Source organism: Prunus avium, chromosome 4 (assembly GCF_965620075.1).
Source record: "Prunus avium chromosome 4, drPruAviu1.hap1.1, whole genome shotgun sequence".
NCBI lineage: Eukaryota > Viridiplantae > Streptophyta > Magnoliopsida > Rosales > Rosaceae > Prunus > Prunus avium.
In genome coordinates, this window is record NC_142287.1 from 18052541 (window position 1) to 18077200 (window position 24660).

Below are 24660 nucleotides of genomic sequence, written 5' to 3' on the forward strand. Positions count from 1 at the left end.
AGCTAAATCTACGCAACACTCAGCTCTGGAGAGGCAAATCATATGAGAGAGAAAAAAGAAAAAGAAAAGTAAAGCTACAAGTCGGACCAGTAAGAGGAATTCGAAGAACTTTTACAAGGCCTGTTATCAGCCCGTTTTCATGTTATAGGGCCAACTTCTAGACCCAACTATTGACTTATTTTAAACAGGCATGTTATCGGCCCGTTTTCATATTATTGGGCCAATTTTTGGGCCCAACTCTCTCTCTCTCTCTCTCTCTCTCTCTCTATCTCTCTCTCTCTCAATAAGACAAAACTATGGATCCAAGTGGGTCCATGCATACAAGAAACATTGGAAAAGATGAAATCAACAAATAGTTGAATAGTTATAATTGAAGTCATAAAAGGAAAGGTTCTAGTCATTCAAAATATGAGAATTTCGTTAGTTTGCTAAAATCAAGTTTCTTTTGCTCTCCGTTTCGTCGAGTGTGACAAAGTGAGAAAAGCCGAGGAAAGAAGAAAATACTCAACCTGCAAAGACAAAATAGTGTGGTATTATACACTGTTCATTAACACATATTACGCTACTAAAACAAACTATAAAATTACCACATGAAAATTGAAGAGCACCAATCTGGGCATCGGACAGATTGACAAACTCTGCAGCACCCATTGCAGTGTGCGTAAAGACGGCCATGCAGGCATCCAAAAATTCAGTGAAGTCGAAGAGCCCGGGCAAGGGGTGCGGATATATAAAAAAACAGAGTGCGGCACCATCAATCGTCAATTTGGGGAAAGCCATAGTTTGCAGTTTTAGCTTCAATGCACTGAAGCTAGCAGTATCATGCACTTTGCCCCTGGTAGAGGCAGAGTGCTTCTTAAGCAAAACCACAAGGGAGGCAAGCCTAAACACAAGTCAAATATTAGGACCTTAGATCTGAAAAGGAAACTTGCAGCAAACAGAGAAAATGAGAAAATGAGAAAAGGGAAATTTACTTCATTCATTCATGCCCTCTCTAGCAAAATCGAAGAAGAGTTAAAGTAACATTAAAAAAAAAACCACTACCTCTCATGCTCCAGCCCTAGTATCGCCAGCTCCTCCCCAAGGGAGGGGAACCTAAAAGAACCACAAGTCAAGAAGTCACCTCTCAATTTTTAATTTACTAAAATAAAACAACTATAAAAAAACATCAATGAAAGTAGAAAACAGTAAAAGCTTTACTTCATACAATAATACTCAAAGTAGGATACTTAAATTTTAAAACAATTGGGATGAGACAAAATCTATTAAGTTTTTAAAACTAGTTTCTGTCAAGCTTCTTCTGTCAAACTAACGAAATCAAGGGAACCTTGGCCGACAATTTAGAGTCAATATTGAAATCAAATAGTATTAAAGAAATATACATCACTTGTTTCTAGAAAAATTCAAAACCAAAAAGGGACAACATAGTTTAGATAAAATTCAAAACCAAAAAGGGTATTAAACAATAGAAAGAACAAACGCATGTGATTAGTGTAGATCACAGAAACACAACGCATGCATTATGTCTGAAACTGAAAGGAATCCAAGAAACATTGTTTCTAAATAAATGACAGAAATCCTGGCACTCTAGTTAGATATGTCAAGACAAGATAACTGTTATCCCATACAAAACCAAACCAACAATAACCCACAGATATTAAAAAATTTCATTATTAACAAAATCATGTAGTTATCATATCATTGAACTTATCATGCAACAAAAACAAGGACGATCATAATAAATAAGCCATTATGACTCAACCACCAAAGCATCTTGATAAGGATTAAGGAGTGCTGATTAAAGATGAAGAATATATGTGGTATTTGATTGATTTATCGTAAATAATTAATTTAATATGTATTTTAATTCTATTTGTATTAATTATAGCCCTTAGATTAATCTAACGGCTAGGATTTTAGGATTGGGACTACTTGGAACAAAGATACAAAGATAAAAGCAAATGCAGAGAGTTAGAAGAATTGAAATATACCTCTGCAAGTTTCTATATGGCACCATGTTCTTCGTCTTTTCACACATTGTCCTACTTGCCTAGTTCTTGGTTTGTAGAATTTGAATATATATATTATTCAAAGTTAGAAATACTGATATATGCAGAAAAAAGAAGAACAAATTTAGATTTAGATTTTTTTTAAAGAGAGAGAGAGAGAGAGAGAAATGGTAACCTCGCAGGCAAAGTTTTTGTCAAAGAAATGGTCACGGCGCCCTTTTGAGTTAAAGACGAGTGCTTCAGAGTTAAAGACGAAGACAAATCTAAAAAGTAGGCCAAGGCAAAATTTTAGGGTTGAGAGTGAAAACTGAAAATTTTAGGCCAAGGCAAAATCTCTAAGAGTCAGCACATTCATAAGACGATGGTGGTAAAAAGGGACCACCATAGTATAAGAGTTAACATGGTGGTTAATGTGTAACAAGCATCGTGGTTTAGTATAATATAACATAAAAGGTACCACGAGTTAACCCTACAAACCATGGCGGTCATTATGTGATTACCATCGTGGCTAGGTACTATTTCGCCCGACGATCATACGTAATTACCGTCGTGGGTGAGTACTATTTCACACGACATTAATTATACAATTACTGTCGTGGTTAATACTCTTTCAGACGATAGTAAAATATGGACTTGTGGTCGTGGTTGAAGACTACTTCCCCCGACGGTAATTATAAAATTACCACCGTGGTTGAGTACTACTTCTCACAATGATTATTATAAAATTACCGCCGTGGTTAGTAATTTTTAACACGATAGTAAATATAGAATTATTGTTGTGGTTGATTACTACTTCACACGACGATGATGTATGTTAACCGTCATCGTATATGAATTAAAATGTCTGTTTTTATGAATTATTCGACATGTAATTTACCATTATATGTCAATTTTCTTTAAAGGTGTTTTTGTTTTATACGACATTTATTATATAAGTACGGTCGTCGTTTGGCAGCTTCATAACAAACAGCATATGCTTGCAATATGTTCCCAACTCAGTGGTTCGAGCCTCCACCACAACATGCACATATTCCTAAGATTGTGGTTCGATCCTCCTTAAGATTGAATGAGTACGGACCTTGCCTTGCTAAGGTCTCCCGAAGGCTCAAGAACCTTGGAAGGATCTACTATGTTGACCCTATGATGATTATTTCCTTTTTATTCAAATCTAAAACCCTAATCTGTAAATCTAAATTACTTGTTTAAGATATGATGATATTAAGAACTTAACCCTAAGCTTGGGAGATATATGTTTTTCAAGCATGGTAGGAAATCTGAAATGGTCAAGGGCGATTCCACTTAACCAACAACTTTTGTTTAGCGTGTTTTAATAAGACAATGCTTCTTAAATGTCAAGCATCGTGTTTTAACAATAAACCCACGATCCTCAATTTTAGCAGTGTCTAAGTTGCTAACCCACGACGAGTTTGTAAAAACGTTGTCTTTCTAAACACCATGACGGTTTTTAACTCTATCGTTGTCGTTTAGCTATTTTGTAATAGTGATTCTAATTTTCATTGTTTTTGCTTCCAAAACTATATTTTCAAGACCAAATAAAAAATGTGTGAAAACCCATATGTATACAAGCTTTTCATTGCTTCAATATATGTGCATGGGTGTATATATATGTGTAAGTCCAGGTGAACAGTACGAAATCAACAAGGTAAAAAGTGGCTTACCATGAAGAAAGATGGGCATGAGTTGGAGCAAGGTTCCCACGTTGGACCCCACCAAGAGCACAACACTGTTTTCTCAAGAGGTTTCTTTTCTTTGTCTTCTATCTTTGTGACAATTTTCTTCATGGGCCACGATCTTCCCTTTCTACCCAATGAATAGAGGAGATGCAGGGGCACGTATATTAAGCAAGGAATTACTTTTTAGAAGAAGTTGGTGTGTAATATAAAGAAGAAGTCTAGAGAAATTTAAATTGAGATTATTCATAAAGTTCCATCACATCTTCCAATAAATACATTAAAATAAAATAACAATAGGAAAGGATGGCTTGTGAAGGCCGGTAAGGGAAATCAACCACCAACCACGTCACTTTGAGATCAGTTTGCTAAGAAGGTATTTGGTGACGTGGGGTTTCAGCTCTTTGTTGAACCGAATTAATTGTATACTCTTGTTTTATAGACTTTCAGACAAACCAATTGATCAATTTAGTCAGACTTAAACGAGTGGCAGAAAATTCAAGGGTAAGTAGCAATTTATTTTTCCTTCTACCATTCACAAATGACGTGGCAAGAGGAAAAAATTGGGGCAATGTGGGAGCAAAATAAATTCGTCACCTATCCGCCACGTCACGGGATTGGATTAAGACGCAACTGGCACGAGTTTAGATGCGCATTATCTCAACACGGGTTCGGATGTGCATTAACTCAACACGAGTTCAAATGCACATTAACTAAACACGGGTTCAGATAAGCATTAACCCAATACGGGTTCGGATGTGCATTAACCCAATGCTTGTTCGGATGTGCATTAACTCAATGTTGGTTCTGATGTGCATAAACTCAATGCTAGTTCAGATGTGCATTAACTCAATGCTGGTTCAGATGTGCATTAACTCAATGTTGGTTCAGATGTGCACCACCGAACATAAGTTCGAATGTGCACCACCCAAAATATTTATACTTCTATACCCGCATGAATTGCTGAACAAGATAAACATGGTTGATGGTTGATCCCGCATAACTCTCAGTGACCTGAAATGGCGAAAGTGGGCATATGATGTGCAAAGTGGAGCTTGCATCCCAAGGCTTTCACCAGGTATAAAGATGAAGTTTCACAACCAGAAGAAGATATGCGATTTCGAATTAACTTGTGCACTCAAATACATACAAAAGCTAACTTGAGTGTCGGAGTACCTTTTGCAAGTACCCTACCCTCTCTCATTCGATTTCAGAATAGTGTTGCTTAAAGATTTCGTTCATTTATCATGTGTGTAGAGTAAAGCCGAGAACTTGTGGAAGATAGTATCATTGTAAGAATATTTGCTCCAACATCTCTCGTTCTTCAATTTTTGAGAATTTCAATCTTGGTTCTTTCGAGACTTTGGTGCATTGGTTGGAGCAAAAAAGGTAGAGATGATGATTATCATAATAGAGGGGATGATGGATAAGGGTGTATTATTGGATGATATAATTAGGAGGCTATTGAAAGGCAAATGAGGTATGGTGTGGTGGCTGGGATGAGGGTGGGCTTGTGAGTTATGGCGGGGATGGAGAATTGAGGCTAGGGGTGGGTTGGTGGTGGGTAGGGTTCTAGATTAGGTTTTTTTATTTTTTATTTTATTTTATATAATAATTATAATAAGTAATTTTTTTAAAAGGAAATTCATTTTTTAAATTAGTTTTAATTAATTTTTTATGCCACATCAATATAAAAAATGGGATTTACATTTTCCACGCTATGGTTTAACGCCTCTCTTGACGGAATTAGTAACGGAGGGTGTATTTTGAAAAATTCCATGAAGTTTGTGTACTGGCTAAACGGGTCAATAAACATTGGGTATGAGTTTGTAATGACCCTCATCATTTTAAAAAAAAAAAAAAAAAAGAGAGAGAGAGAGAGAGAAGGGGGTTTACTTAGGGGCGGCCTTGGGGGTAGGCAAGAAGGGCCTTGGCCATGGGCCTCCAATTAAGGGGGCCCCAAATTTTTTTATATATTATTGTCAAACTTAAAAAAATATATATTAACAAAAAAAAAAAGTCAACGATGTAATTGAATGAGGAAGGCTATTCCTCTTCCCATCCAGAAGCTCTTCGTTTCCAAGGCTACACAGCCAGCAAGAGCAACAACCCCTCTCCTAGTTATTTCTCCATGGAACTCTATTTAATCTACTGATCTCTTAATAATCCACCATCATATTTTTCCTATGTTTTCCCCATCTCCCTTCAATTCATATCCTTTATTTTCAGTTTCTCTCATCCCTCTTTTCTCATATCATATTGTAACCCTAAGTTTCAATCTCACACTGAAAAGCTCACAAATTGTCTTTGAGATTGATGGTGACCAAGAGGGGAGGAGCATGAGAAATTGAAAAGGTAATCAGATTTATACTTTTTTCTTTATATTTGTTCCTACCCAACAAACTATTGTTTCAGTTTCCAATAGGAACAAAACACAGAGAGATACATAGTGGTAATCAAATTTATGAATACTTGATTGAATTGCATGTATCTTATCATTGCAGATGCACATGAATCAGGTGGAGGTACGGAGTAGAGTTTCTCAAATTTTAGTTTTAACACAGTTAGCTTGAATAAAGCTCTGCAAGATTGAAGCTTTTTTATATAAGCTTTAACCAGGTTTATGTCTTAAAAAATATGTATGTTGTTACTTTTTGTAGTTTCTTGGTCCAATTGTGCTACCATTTGTTACTTTTCTTATGTTGTATGATTCTTTCTGCAGACCACAAAGAGGATTTTGCTAAACTCATGTGATGAAGCTTGAAGCCAGAAGCCAATCTTAAGGGAAAGGGTTTAGCATTTTGAACAAAAACTTAGTTTTAATGTATCTTGACATGTTCCCATTATTGGTTTGCTGGAATGTTGGTTGGTAAATTTGTAATTTCCTTCATGATATTAAATATTTAATCAGAAGGTTTTTTTTACGGAGATATGTTCTATTATAATGCATGCTACCTTTTTTATTTACACACTACGCTCTACATAAAATCATTTTATTTGTTCTTTTTTCGCAATTGTATACTAAGGGAAGGGGCCTCATTTAGTTTATTGCCTAGGGCCACCCAAAAGTCAGGGCCGGCCCTGGGTTTACTGTAGTTAATCATTTTTGTTTCATGTGCAAAGTTTACAAAATTTGAGGCCTTTCTTTTGAGTGGTTTTAGTAGTGAAGGTGTAATTTTGTTCATGTATATCTCTTTGATGCAATGAGAGTTTTTGTTTTTTTTGCCCTATGAAGTTATTTGATTCTTTAAACAAGGAATATATGCTTGGGTTCAAAAGGCATGCTAGCTAATAATAAGGAACATAAAACACCCAAATAATTACAAATTTGGGCACAAAACGGCCCAATTCGGTGTTGCCAATTTTTTTTTACACTAACCGCTTTGTCAGTCCTATTGATCTATGGTTAATCGACTCTTGTCAGGACGGGACTAGTCCCAAATATGAGAATATCGCCAAATGTCGGTCAATTTATGCTTGCTTAAAAAATTGTCAGTTCTTGAACCAAGTTCACCCCTAACTAGCATGCTCCTTTAGTGGCACGACATGTGCTTGGGTACCGGTTGTGTGATAGTGAGACACTTACCTTTAGTATTAAAATGGTTTTTGTTCGAGTCATAGTATCACTAACTAAAGTACATGGGTGGCAAACTAACTTTACTAGACACACAATTGTCTAAATATATTGCACAATGGCATATATATAACATATATAATCTATACACGTGACAAAATTTATGGGGCCCTGTGTAGTGGCACCAGTTGCACACCCTTGAAGGCAATCATGTCTATGAAATAAAATGTTTTTAGAATCTCGTCAAAATTTAAGTTTTGTTTTCAACAATAATGTTCATAAATAAATAAATAAACTAACATAACATAAACATTCATTAACACAAAATAGGTTAATAATGAATATAGTGTTTTGTGTATAGAAGCTCTTATTGTGAACACACAAGTGAGTAAAAGCCGCTCAGCCACCACGTCTGTCTCCAAATCCGCTCATATTGTAATAATTGCATCAACTCTTTATGAGTTGGGTGTTTGTTTGTAGTAGTCTCTATTTGTAGTTTCTACTTGTGAGAGTTTAAAATTTGTAGTTGTATTAGTAGTTTTAGGCATTGCAATTCATGAATATGGATTAACCCTACGTGTTTATTATGCTTTCCATGTTTATGTTAACCATGTTTATTATGCTTTCTATGTTTATGTTAACCATTTTTCGCTATTTGTATTGGCCCTTATGGCTTTTGGTGTAGGTGCCTAATTTATAAATATAATTATTTCTTTGTTTTTTTAAAGCTCATATTTTGAGAAAGGTACCCTAAATATTCCTCGGTAGGGTTCCATCCACCATTTTAGAGCCCGAATAACTCTTTACACGTTCAGACGAAAGCGAATACAAAATTTCGACTAGGAGTGTGTGTCGGTTTGAAACCAATACAATTTAGCTAATTCACATGCAATCCAATATAGATTGGATTGTGATTTTTCCAATCCAATCTGATTAGATCAAATGTTTAAATCCAATTGAATCCGATACCATTGATATTGGATTGGATGATCAGTTTTGGTAATGAAAAAAGACAATAATGAAATATGAAACATTTAACATTTAACATTAGTTTTAATATAATCAAACATATTAATAGATGTAAAATGTAAAATAAAGATGAAATGCTAGAGAAAATTATTTTAATTCTATAATATCAGTCCGGATCTCTTGGACTACAGGGGTCCAAGAGATTTGTGGTCATTCACCGTTGGATGTAAATTCAATGGTTCACTTACTCTTGCACTCATTTTAAGAAACTTTTTTGAACCATTAGATTAATATCCAACGGTGGGTGACTATAATCTCTTGGACTCCTATGGTCCAAGAGATTTGTGGTCACTCACCGTTGGATGTAAATTCAACGGTTCACTTACTCTTGCACTCCTTTTAAGAAACTTTTTTGAACAATTAGATTAATATCCAACGGTGGGTGACCATAATCTCTTGGACTCCTATGGTCCAAGAGATCGGGACTGCTATAATATATTAAACATAACTACATCAAGTGACTTAAAATGTTCATAAAATGTTCAATTACAAATACTTACTCAAGCAAAATAAGCATGAAATTAACTAGATTGGATTGGATTCTCATAAACAAATCCATTATCCGATCCAATCATGTCATGTTTAAAAATTAGCAATCCAATCTAATCCCCAAATTATCAAAACTGATTAAAATTAAATTGGATTTGTCATTTTGGGCGAATTGAATTGGAATGTTACACACCCTTCCAAAAAATTAGAAGAAAAGAAGAAAAGCGAATACAATACAAAAGGGCTCCCGAGTCCCGCTCCTCCACCAATCCGAATGAAGAAATCGAGAAAAAGGCCCAAAACCCATCAAATCCAACATTTAGGAGGGTCCACCGCTTTATCCGGTTACCAAACCTCATTCCCTCTCACCTACTCTGCTTCACCGTCTACCCCTTCAGCCAGTCACCTCTACTCCCAACCCACCCCAAAAATTTCAACCCCCAACTCCTCCATGCCATCACATATATTCAACCCAAACTCACACTCTTTCCATTTCACCTTCATTTGAAAACTCCGTTACTCTCTCTCTCTCTCTCTCTCTCTCTCTCTGCGCCATGGGAACAGAGCTTCTCTGCTCGCAAGCTTCTTCTCTTTGTCATCTTCGCCGGGAACTTGAGGCGTTGCCAGCACTAGTTTTCGTTCTCTGCTTTTACTTCGCCTTTCGCTAAATGCGGTTCGTACAGTTCCTTGGGTCTGACGTTTGTGCACTCTGTAAGTCCATCTTCGTTTCTCTCTATTTATTTATTTATTTATGGATTAGATGGCAAATTATAGTGTTTATTGAGTGGTCGATATGTACATTTTGGAACTTGATCACCGGGGCTGGTTTTGTATGTTGGCGATTTCAATTTTGGTTACATTGTGCTTGGCGTGCGTTCGGTTTCCGTTTTGTTACTGAGAAAGTGTGGGAAAATACAGAAGGTTTCAAATTCGAATTTTCGTTGTTTAACTGACTGAAACTAATATCAAGGCGGAAAAAAGACAGAACAAGAAAGCAAAAAAACCCATTTGCATATAATTGAACATTCAAACTTACTAAGCAGAGCACACCATAGGCTTGCTATATTTTTCTGTTCTCTATTTTTTACAACTTTATTTTTTATTTTTTTATTTATAGAACTTTCATGTGCTCCACTTTGATTGTTTTGATTACACGTTCTGAAAAATTAGAGAAAAAAGGAAAAATGTATGTTGGTTTGATCTTGGACTTTTGTGTAAGCTGGCTTGAAATGGTAACTTTTGGTTTTATTAAGCAATTTTATTGTTATTATGATATTCCTGTCATAACGAGATTCTCTAGCGATTTTGGGTCCAAACCTTAAATTGTCTCGGAATTCCAAGTTAAGCACATTATAATTTCAGCTAATTTTCCTTTCCATATTTGTAAATAATTCTCGAGGAATTTCTTGTTCTTCCTTGACCGTTCTGGTCTTCTGGGGAGTGTTTTCAAGTCTCTTTTGTTACTGATTTCTACCTCTTTCTCTAGGAATTATTTTAAGGTACTGGAATATGGACCAAAGTATATTCTTTTCTCTTTTGCAGAGGGATCTTTTGAAGAACAATTATCAGATTACAATTCCAAATTGTTTTCATATGTGTTATTCTTGTGGGAAGTATATGGCCCTCTATTTTCTTTGGTATTATGGTATATGATTCTCTTTGGATATGGTGTCTCTTTCAGGTAAATTTTTTGATTAATTGAAGCATGTGTGGTGTCCTGGAGCAGTTAAGTCCTGAGTCTCCAGTTCCATTATCTTCTCAGGAAACCGAGTCTGTGAATAAACCCATGGCTAATCCGATCAAAGTACTTGAAACTGAACATTCTTTCTGCAGTTTGCTTGAGCTTGCGGCTGATAATGATGTTGAGGGCTTTAAGCAATCTATTAGTGAGGCTTCTATTGTTAATGAAATTGGACTCTGGTATGGTCGCGACAGGGCTTCGAGACGAATGGTTCTTGAGCATAGGACCCCATTAATGGTTGCTTCTAAATATGGTAGTGTTGATGTTGTGAAACTGATTCTTTCTCTTTCAGAGGCAGATGTAAATTGCTCTCCCTGTGGAGATAAGAGCACTGCTCTTCACTGTGCTGCTTCTGGTGTGTCTGAAAACGCTGTTGACACTGTCAAGATTCTTCTGCTGGCTGGTGCAGATCCCAATGCTATTGATGCCAATGGATGCTGCCCTTTTGATGTTATTGTTGCTCCTCTGAATTGTTCCAATCTGAAGGTTGTGCTTCAAGAGCTCTTACAATATGATGGCTCAGCCTGTCAGCTGGATCTCCATGTTTCAAATGTTTGCTTTAGATCTAGTTCACCATCTCTGTCATCGTCTCTGAAAAATGCTTCCTTACCATCATCCATCCCTGATTCAACATGTAATTCTGATGATATTCATGTTTCTTCAGCACCTGAAAAGAAAGAATACCCTGTCAATCCTTCACTTCCCAACATCAAGAATAGTATTTATGCTACGGATGAGTTTCGGATGTTTTCATTCAAGATCCGGCCTTGTTCACGAGCCTATTCACATGATTGGACTGAATGCCCTTTTGTGCATCCTGGAGAGAATGCAAGGAGAAGGGACCCGAGGAAGTTCCACTATAGCTGTATGCCATGCCTGGATTATCGAAAAGGAACATGTAAGCGTGGAGATTTATGTGAATATGCTCATGGGGTGTTTGAGTGCTGGCTACATCCAGCACAATATAAGACTCGACTCTGCAAAGATGGCATGAGTTGCTTACGCCAGGTTTGCTTCTTTGCCCACAAACCTGAGGAAATGCGACCTGTGTATGTTTCTACTGGATCTGCCATGCCATCCCCTCATTCAGCCACCTCTGCTGCTGCTTTCATGGACATGGCTGCAGCCTTGAACCTCCTACCTGGCTCCCCCAAAGCAGTGCAGGCTATGCTACTTTCTCCCTTTTCTCCACCCATATCTCCTGGTAATGGTATTTCTGACTCTTGCATGGCATGGCCTCAGAAAAATATCCCCAGTTTGCATCTCCCAGAGAGCAATCTTCGAGCAAGCCGTTTGAGATCTTCTCTTAATGCAAAAGATATTCCTACTGAAGAGGTTAACCTGTTGCATAATTTTGAACTGCAACAACAGCAGCCCCTTCATGATGTGTCTTCCTTCTCGCAGTCATACATCAATACTTCCTCTGTGAGTCGTCCTCTCCATCCAGAAACCTTGACACCTTCAAATCTAAATGAGCTTTTCTCTGCCCAGGTCTCATCCCCTCGATTTACTGACCATCTTGTGAATTCATATGCTTTCTCCCCGTCAAATAAACCAGCAGTTTGCAATCAACTCCAGCAGCAACAAACAATTTTATCTCCTATCAGAACAAATGCATTTTCCCCAAGGACTTTTGAGCAGAATCTCTTGCAAGCTTCATTTGATTTTTCCTCACCGAGGATGATGTCATATCGAAGCATAGAGCCTCTATCTCCAATAGGCTCTAGGGTTTCTGCTCTTGCTCAGCATGAGAAGCAGAAGCTGCAACAGCTTTACAGCTTCAGCGCACGTGATGTTGGATCTAACCTCCCTCATGAACTTGGATCTAATGGTGCTGTTGGCTCCCCTGTACCTTCTTTGTCCAAATGGGAGTCTGCCAATGGGAAACTAGATTGGTCTGTTCAAACAGATGAACTGGGCCATCTAACCAAATTCTGTTCTGGTGAACATAATGTGGAAGAGCCTGATGTTTCCTGGGTTCAATCTCTGGTGAAGGAATCACCATATGACTTAAAGGAAGTAGCATCTGCTCCAGAATCAGGCACACTGCTGTCCATTGATTGCTCTAATTGAATACCTCCCAGTGAAAATAATGATCATTCAGTTCCCAAAGCTTGGATTCAGCAGTTGCAGGTACATCAACTTGTTGCACAGTGAAAATGAAACCATTTTTACTGAGATCTAGTTACAACAGAATTATATGTTCTTTTAGTTGGTGGCTAAAGTGGCAGTTAAGAAGGTAACAGTAACAAACAATAGAAGGAAAGGACTGGACAAAGCCAAAAGAAAAGTATCATCATCGTATACCCCATTTTTTAAATTTATTAATTTTACAGAAGTCAAGAAGGGATGAAAATTCCCATTTGGGTTACGCGAAGACCATCCCAGGTTGTGTAACTTCTCTCCCAAGTCTATCATAATTTAATTATTTCATTTCCCCCTTAAATTATTTGTTCATTAAATATGTTACATGCTTCATCAAGGGGAAGCAAAAACTGCAGAAGCATTTGCCCTGCCAGTATGGTTTTCCGAATAATATCGGGAACTTTTTTCCTTTTTCCAATCTCAGATACATCTGTAATACTGTAAAACAGAATTGAGGAAGAAATGTATTCCTTTTTTTTTTTTTTTTTATCCCTGTGTTCTATCAATGCTTTGAGATGGTCCTTGTACGAACTAGAACATATTCTGTCAAGAAAGAGAAAGATGGCACTGCAGATGTGTCCCATATCTGAATGAATTATTTTAGAGGCAGATGCTTATAGAGTCTGGGACACTTGGTTCCTTGATGTAAAGTACATTTTCTTATCGTCTAAATTATTGCTCCAATATCCCAATTATTTATCATCCTTGATTGTCTCTGCATTATCTTTTCCTCTCCTTTTGTGTGTTTCCTTATCCATGTTTCATGAAAACATGAGAATCTATGGTAAGGTGGATCCCAATTGTATGGTGGGTGCAGCACTTTTGATTTGAGAGGTGGAAACTTCTTTTTATATGGATTCTTTCATTCACTTTTCATTGAGATAAGCAGACGCGGGATGTGGCATTTTTTTATATTAATTTTTTTTTTCCTGTTGATAATTAGATGTGATGTGGGACCATTTCCTTGTACTGGTCTAGAATCACTCTAAAGATTTATTAATTTTTTTTTTTAAAAAACAGCTCCCCTTTCTCTGGAAATCCCCTCTCTATTATTCCAAGGTTTATATGTATCGAATCCAATCCTAGTCACCGAACATGAAGTGTCTTAACTTCAAATGTCTGTTGAATCCCCACATTAAAATGACGCCAAAATAGTTCCATTTGAATTGCATAGGCCTTCAATTTCTATTTGACTGTTTAGGCACTTATTAGGTTGCAATTGTATGAAAAAAAATATATACAGAGAATGTGTTATCCTTTCTTGAAAATACTCTCCTAAGCTTTGTAGTAAAACAAAATGCATTGCAGAGAATTTCATTGAAGATTCCCCTGATATTATATGTAACGAGCAAATTTTCTCCTTGTATGATTGCTCTTCATGTAACAAGGTAATCTGAGATTTCTTGGAACATCTCAAGGTAAAAATTTTCAAGCAATCAAGTCGAAATCATGCAACAATGGAAGCAAAGAAACTCTTGAACTTCCAATTGAGTAAACCAGCGTCCCTTTACGCCCGTAGGAATTCCCAAGGTCCTGTTCCTGTCCCTATCCTGCAATTCCATAGCAAAATGTTCCGTTCGGGCATGGGAAAATTTTGTGTGTGTGTGAGCATGCTCGTATGTACTAAATTTTGTAAAACATACCTCCAAAATCCGGCAAATGCTCGAAGACTCATATAGATGGTCAAAGCAACCCAGATTCCAATGAATCCATTGGTAGAGGAGAGAATAAACAAAACAAAGATGCTGACAATAGCCACCACAACCTGGAGAGAATGATGATCATCAAGTTAACTTGTGTACAAAGTAATTTTTTTTTACCGTTGTACAAAGTAATTGAATGTAGTCTTTTTCCTTTAGGCTCCACAGCAAAGAAGAGAAAAGAGTTTTCAAATTTGGAGACATTTAGCGTACAAAACAACCCAAAGTTGGTGACATAATGCAAATTTTAAGTTTTTTAAAATTAAAAAAAAAAAAAAAGCATTATATGAGTTAAAAAGAAATGAGTTCACATTATTAATTGTATTGCAAGAAAGGGACTAAAGACTTGCCATGGAAAAGGCTGAATATGCAAAATCAGATGCTCCAAAGTTGACACCATCAAAAACAAATGCCAAGGCATTGATGGGTTGAGTAGCTGCAACAAACTGATATGAATTGGAAGACAGTTAGTTCAAAATGTCATTTGGGATTGAAGAAAAGTAACCAGAAATACTGTGTTGTTTTTGGAGAGAAGGGGGCTAACCGGAATGCCTATGCTGATAAGACGTAGGACATCGACATCTTTTGTAAATAGCCTTGCCCCATACTGCAACCCTACTCCAAGTATGACTGCGAGCATCAACCCCAAAACCAATCCCAACTGCGGTTTAAATGTATTTATGAATTTTTAGAGAAACCAACATCACATGGAACACATATTTGACATTTCAGAAATATTATTAAACACCTGTAACACTCGTGATGCCGTAGCTGTTGCCTTGTCATAGTCTTTTTTTGCAAATGCACTAGCAAGTATTGCCTGAAAGTGGGGAGGGATTATAACCTATTCAGTCCATAGAAAAGAAACTGAAACACTGAAATAATTGTCATAACACATACAAATCAAATAGGGGCTGTTAAAATAAGTTCTTTTATTGATTTAAAAACCATTCACTGCAGAAAGATTTGAGCTTAGGAAAGTTCAACTCAGTTTCACAAAAAATTTAAGAAGAATTTAATTGCTGATCAAACAATGTGCTTCTGTGATTTTCATCTTCTTGGTCTTTGTCTTAAAACTAATTTGGTGTATCATTGCAGTAGTTTCATTTATTAAAGTAATGTTTTCCAACCTGTCCAGCAACGGCCAGTCCATCAGCTAGAAGGGAAGTTGCCAACCAAACCTGCAAGCAGACCTGAAATGCCGCCATGGGTGTCGGTCCCTGCCGCGCAGCCAATGATGCAGCCAGAGTTACACAGAATGTAACAGCAATGACCCTCATTAATAAAAGAAAACCTGGAGTGAAGAAAGGACTAATGGGGTATCAACTAATTCATGCTACTCTCTCTCAACATGTACTGAAATTTATTCAGCTATAAATATAAATTTGAAAGAACTTGCTATTTTAATCGTGTTAGTAAATACTTCAGTGGATGTTATTCAAATTTCCTATGCTGTATTCTCAGCATTTTAAAGTCATGCTTCTGACGTTTTCTGCTCACTAAAACCAAGGCCTAAGGAGTACAGCTCCTCAGAACAAAAGCAAAGTTCTAGATTGTATAAAACATGCATGAAAGTGTCACCACTGCTTATTAAAGAATTAAATCCTCACCATTTTTAAGAAACCGACTGAATTGGAGATGTTTGATACTTGGGGGTAATAGATCAACTTGAGCCATTAATCTCCACAAGAGTATGACACATATTAAGTACCTATAATGAACATATCAATGATAAGAGGCATGCTGGTACACACAGTGCAGAATTCTAGAAAACCCACAAGAGGACCGAAAACATATGGAGATGAGTTCAACAAAACTTACTGAGATATAACATGAGAAATAGCTGCACCATTGACACCCAGACGGAAAACAAACATAAATATTGGATCTAAAATTATATTTGTTACATCTCCTGCCACTAGATTAAAACAGACAATTGATTAGAACACGATCAAGACTATATTTATTTGAAAAAGATGGCATCGAATCTAAAGTGCAGCTTCATTAAGGTATACCGGTTGCATATAAAGGAGTTTTTGTATCCTTGAACCCACGGAAGACCCCTTGCATAGCCAGTGAAAGAAGAACTGCAGGAGCACCAAGCGACCTCAGCATCAAGTACTGCTGTGCAGGTTTTAGCATAGGGGAATCCTAAACAAACAATAGTTCTTTCTGTTCTTAGAAGTTATAGTAGTATTTTAGCGCTTGGTACAACAAATTCTTAAGTAAAATGTATGTCAAAATGAAACATAAAATAAAATAAAATAAAATAAAATAAAAGCATAAAGATGATTAACTTACAGAACTGACCCCCATAAAGTTCAATAGAGGTTTTGCTGCTGATATGAGGAATATGGCTTGGATGAGGCCAAGGATGCTGCCAATAACCATTGCTGATGACGCTGATGGGATGTACCTCTTTTGAAGATTGGTTGTAACTATTTCAAAGCTTGCACCAACTGGTTTTGAGTTGTATGCATTCTGATCAGTTCCTGACAAAGAAAACGGAAGAAGAAAAAACTATCATGTAAGAAGTTTTCATAAACCAGTAAAAGAATATCTTGTAATGAAGAGGAAAGCTTGATGAAATCATATTCTGTAAGTCTTTACAGAATGCATGCTGAGTTTATTGTGGAAAAAAGATGTAGCATTGTAACCAAAAAAAAAAAAGGCATGAGGCATACCCCTTTCTGGGATCAACTGTTTAGTTTCACCATTGATTGATGAACCTGTTTCAAGGTAATCGTTCTGGTTTGCCTCGGGACTCGCTGTTCCAATAGTATCTTCTTCAGCAACAAAAGAGGTTGTGACACTAACAAGAGGGAATATTGCAATTCTTGATGCTTGATTGAACAAAGCGATAGAAACTCCTACAGCAGCAAGCTCCACTGGACCTTTAAACATTAAGACAACTTGGATATTAAATTTCCACAACTGTAAATTTTAACAAAGATACAAGGTTCAGCCACAAAATTTCATTTCAGATTGAAGACTAATATTTAGCAGGTGGTAATTGGTCAACTTTGAAGGATAGGGTTAAGAGATACATCTCTGTTAACCACTAGGCTATTAGTGGACTGTGAATGTGGATATGTTTACACATTAGCCTCTCATGTAGACACTATATTTCATTTTATCCCCATCCTTATCATTTAAAGAAACAAACTTGAATTTTTTCAATCAAATTTGTTTTTGTTACCCAAAGCAAAAACAAAAATACTTGTTTCGGATGGAAGAACATATGCACAGTTCAAAATGAAAAGAATAAGAAGCAAAGTACCTATTTGACCAATGAATGCTGTGTCAACTAGAGAAGCAATTGGATCAGCTGTCAAAGCCAGTGCTGCAGGCAATGCAATCGACGCTATTTCTAAGCCAAGTTTGTCCAAATTTAAAACAAACCTGCCCATAGAAAAGACAATCCAAGCATTGGTTTTACACATCTATTCAAATCCAAGCATTGGTTGTCCAAATTGCAATAAAAAATATTTTGAATAATGGCTCTTGCAGGCAAAGACCACATAAATTCTGAACTGGTCTAGCTTGAATAATAAGGTTAGATTAGCCGATGGATGAGAGTAAAAGCTTTGTTGCTTATCGAAAATATATGCCATTGCTTGTCTGCTAAATTCAACAGAACCTTTTAACTATCAAACCAAACTAATCAGGAAAAAGAAATGAAAAGGCATAAAATAATCGAAATGATACCTGCAATCCTTGAAGAAAATGTAGATAGGAGTTTTGCTTTTGTTTCCATTGGAATATGAATAATCTTCTTCAGCCATCAGTTAGATAGCTGATTTAATGAATCGGGTTTTAACTGGGACAGTTACTGAACTAGTTGTTTATAGAAAAGAATCCACAAATTGTGCTGCAGCCCCTGCAGATTATATGTAGTGTTAACTCATAATTCTGTTGCTTGCAGACCCGAAGCATTCAACTCGAAAAACATGATAATCATTTTCCAGAAGTGCCCAAAAATGATGAAATACAGAAGCAATTCAAACAGTATCAAGTATCCTTGCAGAGAATTAATAAAATTAGTTGACTACACATATCAAAGAGCTGACCACCAAATAAAGAATTGGGTTCAATAGTTGATATCCTAACTGAGAAACTTATAGAAGCTTTAGAAAATCTATATTAACCATCAGAAGAAATCCTGGAGACAAAGAAGTACGTTTCACTTCAGAAGCAAGGCCAATGAAATTCCTACCTTTGAACCATACTTTCCAACTCATAGACTTGTAACAGTTTCAAAAGTACTTTCAAAACCAAACACTCAAAAGCAAAATCACTTAATTTCTCAGACAAAGAAGAAAAATTAAACTCATGGAAAAACTTAAAAAATAACCTTGGGCTTGAAAATTAAAAGAGCTCATATAAAAACAAATCAAGAAAAGACCCTCACCTTTCACTGGCGTGATCTTTATATCTTTGCTAGCGTACACTCAAAATGGAATTTGGGTTTGAAACTTCAACTTCTGCTTTGGAAACTCCAACACCTATAATCCAAGAAAAGCTTTATGTCCAAAGTCCATGAGAAAAAAACGTTTTTCTCCCTTGATTTGACAAGGACTTCCACAACAGAAACGCACCAACCACAACCTATGACTAGTTTTGCTGTGTGACAGAGAGAACCTGTCAGACGCAGCTTGTTGCAACTTGTAACATTAATTGTTCCAAAAGTTTATATTCTAATTTTCACAAAGTATTTTTATTTATTTATATCTTCAACTTCAAGGCTCCAAAAGCACAAAAAATTCTTGCATAAAACTTTATCAAGAGGAGGCCACGTTTAATGTATTATGGTTATTCGTCCATCCCATGTAGAAAGACGCTTTGCTTTAATGGCAGTGTGGTGCCCCAGGAACTAGGTGCCAAGAAAGGGTGGAAAACTTAGTAGTGGTATCTCTGTCTGGACCAGGATAGAGAAATAATGCTATGCCCATCTCATAAAAGTCTTTCCCTAAGAAAGGCAGTTACATGTGTCAGCAGTAGCAGATTCCCAGAGAAAGAAACGCATATTTGCATGCTTTATGGCTATAAGCCAAGTGTCCATCACTTTCATGCACAAGTGACAATTTGGGCCCAAACCAATAATAGGAAGAATAAAAACCTCACCGATTTACAGTGAGAAAAAAATAAGTTTTTCTTTTTATAATTTATTTATTCAGTTTGATTTTTTAATAAAATGTTCATCTGATTTACTTCACCACTAAAATTACAGCACAGCACAGCAGATTTTATTGGCACAAAATAGCCAAAATAGGTTCTTTTAAAAGATAAAGCACTAGTTGTAGATACAAAAGTTGGTAGGCCATTGTCACACTATAATTTTTTCATTTTTAATTCATAATTTTATTTGCTAAAAAAAAAAAAAAAGTATCACTAGGTTAAAATTTGTTGGTGCATAAAATATCCTCTCCCACATTAAGAGTTTGAGATTAAGTATAGAAGTTAGTTGACAAGTACGTGATATTTCTCTTTTCAATATTAAAAAAATATATGAAATTTAAATATTCACTCTCTCATTAATAAAAAAAAAAATTGACTTAAAACGACAATATTTGTATGAAAGAAAGAATCCTTATACATAAAAAGATCATATTTTATTTTTGCACATATTGCATATGCCAGCTGCTTTTAAATAAAAATTTGAATTTGGATGGTTAAATAAAGAAGCATTTATAACAAAAATAGTCAAGCAAAAGTTAATTACCTCAAAAAGAAAGAAAACGTTTGCGGGCAACTTATGTCTTCCATAGGAGACTGGCCCAGTGAAGTCTCCTGGAAGCCTTTTTTAATGTGTTCTTGGAGCATTTGTGGGCTTGCATCCGGCGAATGCTCTTATGCATGATCCCCGTGTTCAGGTTAAGTGGTTAGGCCTGTTTTGTTATTGTTGCATAGTGTTTTCTTGGTTCTCCCCTAAACTAATCTTTGATTCTCCGTTTGTCTCAAGACCTATGTTTTCATAGGAGGTTTCTTTGCCATGTTGAGATGATACGGAGTGCTTGGGGCTTCTTTTTTTTTTATTTTCTTTCTTGGCCTGTTTGTGGTTAGTCTCTTCTTTGTGTTGCTCATTGCAAATTTCTCTTCTTTCATCGCCAATTGCTATTGGAGTTGGCTGGAGATGGTGTTTTTAGTGGTTGTTTTCTTTCTTCTTGACGTATTGTGTTCTCTGTCAGATGTTCTCACTGTCTTGTGGTTGTGCAAAGGATTATGATTTCATAGCAGGACTCTTTTGACAGTTGGATTGTGTTGTAGTGTTCTCGTCGGAGGTCTTTGAATCGAAGGTCTATGTGTCAGTTTGCTGTTTTATTTTATCTTGCTCTAGCATTGGTCCTGTGTGATTGTTTTAGACTCTCTTGTTAGTCTATGACATATGTGGTACTTTTTCCTACTCTGAAGTTTGTCCCTCAGGTAAGTTTAACCGAGGCCACTATTTCATGTCGTTCTATGTACGCTACTTTGATTCTATGATTGAATTCCATTTCTTAAAAAAAAACTTATGTCTCTTCATAATTTAAAAGATAATAGTCACAACTTACCAGTATGTTCATGTAGAGAACAATAATGTGAATTTCCATTCCATGTTTAAATTATCATAGGACACGTTTAAATTATCATAGGACACCACCCTTTCGTACTTAAAAAATTAAAATTAAAATGATGTCTTTTCCTTTTTTGTTTTTTGTTTTTTGGCTTTTTAAATTTATGTCCTTTCCTAAGATGCTGTGTACATTCACCTTTTATTTAACATCATATAATTTTGTATTAAAAAAATAATTTACATGAAAATACTATATTTTAATTATTGATCACTAAATCCTTTTCTTTTTTGTCAAATTGATCACTAAATCATTGAAAAAATTAGTTGCATGAGGCGAACAAGGCTTGCGAGCACCTTTGTGCTCCTTTTTAGTTTTTACAAATAAGCTCATTTTAGTATGGTACAAATGTCCATATAGAGCTTATTTAGAGAGAAAAATCCAAAATTAGTCACTTGTTATTTTCAAGGCTTAAATGTTAAAATGGTCCCTGTGTTTTATCTCATAGGCCAATTTAGTCCCTGTGTTATCAATTTGGCCAATTTGGTCCTTGTGTTTGTATATGTTAGTCAATGTGGTCCATTCTCTTAAAACATAAAATATAAAATATTTAAAATTAATTAAAAAAATTGTAATTGATTATAAAATTTTAAATTCAATCTAAAAATAGAATATATATATTTTTTTTAAATTTCACCTTCCCCAATTTCACGCACACGCCTCAACCACCTCCCAAACCCAACCACCCTCACCACCACCACTCCAACCCCAAACCGATAGCCACCTGATCGGTTCATAATTGTATATCATTTTGTACCCTTCTAGCTTATGATTTGGTTATGTTTTTGAGTTAAACTTGTGCTTTTAATCCTTTTTGTGTTTATCTTTCAGTTCATTGAGCTTTAGGTAATAATGATGGCTTTAGAGAGCATAATTCATGCAATTCATGCATGTTAGGGCCTAATTTGGATGAATGGATGAAGAGCTTAAAGACAAACTCAATTTTGGCTACAGTCCCCTGCCAGCCCAATTTCGTAGGTCATATTGCAAGCTTTGTTTCAGCAACCTACATAGCTCGGATGAGGCCACATTCTTCATGAAAGTTGTTTCAATGGGTGTATACTATAACATATTCGACATTCAGCCCCATTGGATAATTGTGGAGTCTGTTACCTAGCAAACACAGAGCCATGCTCAGGATGGATTTTATCAGCGCGCAAAATGAGTTAGCAATTTGTTTTGGCCTTAACTTCCTCCTCCGACCTTGGATTGGCCCAAATGATATATGGCTGGAAAGAAGACATTCTGAACTTCAAGTTTGAGTGCTTAAAGTCCTAATTTGATTAAGGGAAGCCCAATTCGTAAGCCCTTGAAGTTTCTGGTCATGCTGACCTCAGGATGAGCTATTATTTCTGGTTGGAAGCTTGGTCATGGTGACATGAAGATGAGCTAGGGCTGCTGGTGGGATTTATTAGTGAAGTGCATCAACCATTTCAGATTTTATAATGGAAGTGTTGTATGCATTAGTGAAGTGCATCAACCATTTCAGATTTTATAAAACAAGTGTTGTATGCATTAGCCATACTTAATTCAGATTTTCAGCTTCCTTAGGCCTATATATAGTGAGGTTTCCCAAGCTTGTAAAAACACCCCAAGGGGGGGAGCTCTCAAACACTTCTCTAGAGCTCCCTTCCCTTCTCTCCCTCAAATTCTCTTAATTTTGCTTTCTAGTTCTCAATTCTAGCTTTCCTTTTGCTTCTTAGTTGTAATTTATTTTTCTTTGTAATGTAAATTCTTTTCTTAAGTTTTCAAGTTGAATTAGTTTCCAAGTTTCAATTATGGTTTTTGTTCTTATTCATTATGCTTATAAGTTAATATGCTAGTTTGAATGATTGATCACCATTTAGGCTTGCATGTTAGCTATCTTGGTTTGAATTAAGAGTATACACCATGCTTTAATTCGAATTGAACTATGAATAGGAAGAGTATGTATGGACATTCGACAACAGGGATTAGATACATGCTTGGTTGTTTAAATTGTTCTTCTATGCTTAATGGGTTCCTAATGCTTAATTTTAGGTTAGACAACAAATGATCAAATTAGGGAATTAGGAACACAAGGTTATGACCACACACCATGGCTTAATCATACTTTAGCTAGAATCAATCCATCAATCTAATTGAACTTGGGAACTTATTTGCTTGAGTTATTTCCTTTTTTCTTGTTGTATTTATTTCCTTTCTTTTTCATTTTTGTTTTGTGTAGGGAAAATGAATTGAATCATTCAATCACCAATCCTCGTGGGATCGACCTCGCACTTACATACGCTATACTACCGAACGGCTCGTGCACTTGCGAGTATCACAAGTTGAGGATGCAACTGAATCCATTTTGGTGCAGCTGTATCTACGCAACACCACCCTCACCACCATTCCAACCCCACCTAAACCATAACAACTCTCTCTCTCTCTCTCTCTCTCTCTCTCTCTCTCTCTCTCTCTCTCTCTCTCTCTCTCTCTCTCTCTCTCTCTCTCTCTCTCTGTGTGACAAATCACGAAGATCTTCATAGCCGGTCACCGTAACCTTGATGGCTCTACCGCCAATTGATCATCCTTGTTGCAGCAAAAGTCGACGACATTCAAGCCAATGGATCGAAGAGGAGAGAGAAATGAAGGGTAGAGTACGAGAAAATCTAAAACATAAGAGAGAAGAAAAATTGCTGCAAGAAAAGAGTAGGCATCATTTCGACTAGGAACCTTTTTTTTTTTTTCTATAGGAATCAAGACCATTGGAGGCTGAGGTTGTGTGGATTTTAATCATTTTAGCATTATTATTATTTGAGTTTAAATCTTTATAATTAATTACAGATTTGTAAATTAATTTTAAATGTCCTTTTTTAAGGTTTTAACGTGATTTTGACGGAAAGGATCAAATTTGTTAACACATACAAACACAGGGACTAAATTGGCCAAATTAATAACACGGGGACTAAATTGGCCGATAAGGTAAACCACAGGGACCATTTCGACATTTAAGCCTATTTTCTAATTGGTTCTTAGAAAACTTTAATGCACTAAGAACGAATTAGAAAATGACAAGTGGATAGTTTTGTGTATTTCTCTCCAAATAGGCTCTATAAGGGTTTTTGTAATATGTCATGTTAGAATGAGCCTATTTATGAAAAGCCCTTCAAATAATTCTTCATATATTCTATCATAAAAATAAAAATAATTTCATATTATTAGTCCCTCGCACACCCTCCATGTGTCGCCTATTCATGTAGTTTTCAACATCAGAGGTGATTGGTATTTTGCTTAATTATTTCATTTTCTCAATTTATCTCTTTATATATATATATATACATTTTTTTTCTCTAGTAATTTTTCATTAAAGGTATCTGTGAGTACTTTCAAAGTTTCACTAGATACAATACTTGTTTTATTTTATTTTAATACAAAACACTTTAAATTCTTACATTTCTCATATGTAAATATACGGATTTTGAGAAACTATTTGTCCAAAGAAATCATCAATTCCAGAAACGCTCTTAATTGATTTTACTTTAATTTTTCCTTAGGAACATTTTTGTTGTTTTATAATTCTGGTTTTTGTATTCTCCTTTTACTTTGTGTTAAGATTTTAGAGGGACGGGCCATTTGCACACTACTAGCAACATCGATATTGTCCCCAACTTAACCACATGTTTAGTAGGTGTGGGGTTTTATACAAA

The 24660-nt window shown here is 36.0% G+C and overlaps 1 protein-coding gene, 1 long non-coding RNA gene and 1 pseudogene across 6 annotated transcripts; 2 read left to right on the top strand and 1 right to left on the bottom strand.

The window, feature by feature from the left end:
- Positions 1–5768: 5768 nt before the first annotated feature.
- On the top strand, positions 5769–6529 carry LOC148294945 (uncharacterized). The gene is made up of 3 exons (XR_015835105.1): positions 5769–6055; positions 6205–6339; positions 6423–6529. It is a non-coding gene; the product is annotated as an uncharacterized LOC148294945 (long non-coding RNA).
- Positions 6530–9273: 2744 nt separating this feature from the next.
- LOC110755210 (zinc finger CCCH domain-containing protein 56 pseudogene) lies at positions 9274–13370 on the top strand (annotated as a pseudogene). Its single transcript, XR_015835183.1, has 2 exons — positions 9274–9503; positions 10474–13370. The product of XR_015835183.1 is annotated as a zinc finger CCCH domain-containing protein 56 pseudogene (transcript).
- Positions 13371–13819: 449 nt separating this feature from the next.
- On the bottom strand, positions 13820–19278 carry LOC110755211 (MATE efflux family protein). 4 transcript variants are annotated; one of them, XM_021956385.2, is made up of 14 exons: positions 18790–19274; positions 18087–18258; positions 17659–17780; positions 17063–17272; positions 16680–16870; positions 16394–16529; positions 16200–16296; positions 15989–16089; positions 15509–15672; positions 15127–15198; positions 14923–15039; positions 14729–14824; positions 14322–14443; positions 13820–14228 (listed from the first exon to the last, which is right to left on the bottom strand). In XM_021956385.2, exons 2-14 carry the CDS (start codon positions 18161–18163, stop codon positions 14186–14188), a joined length of 1548 nt encoding a protein of 515 aa, XP_021812077.1. In that variant the 5' UTR covers positions 18164–18258; positions 18790–19274; the 3' UTR covers positions 13820–14185. The 4 variants fall into 4 exon arrangements, with proteins under 4 accessions (XP_021812077.1, XP_088107977.1, XP_088107978.1 ...); XM_088251851.1 differs by having other exon boundaries at positions 13820–14443; positions 18790–19278; XM_088251852.1 differs by lacking the exon at positions 18790–19274 and adding an exon at positions 18595–18751 and having other exon boundaries at positions 13820–14443.
- Positions 19279–24660: the final 5382 nt, after the last annotated feature.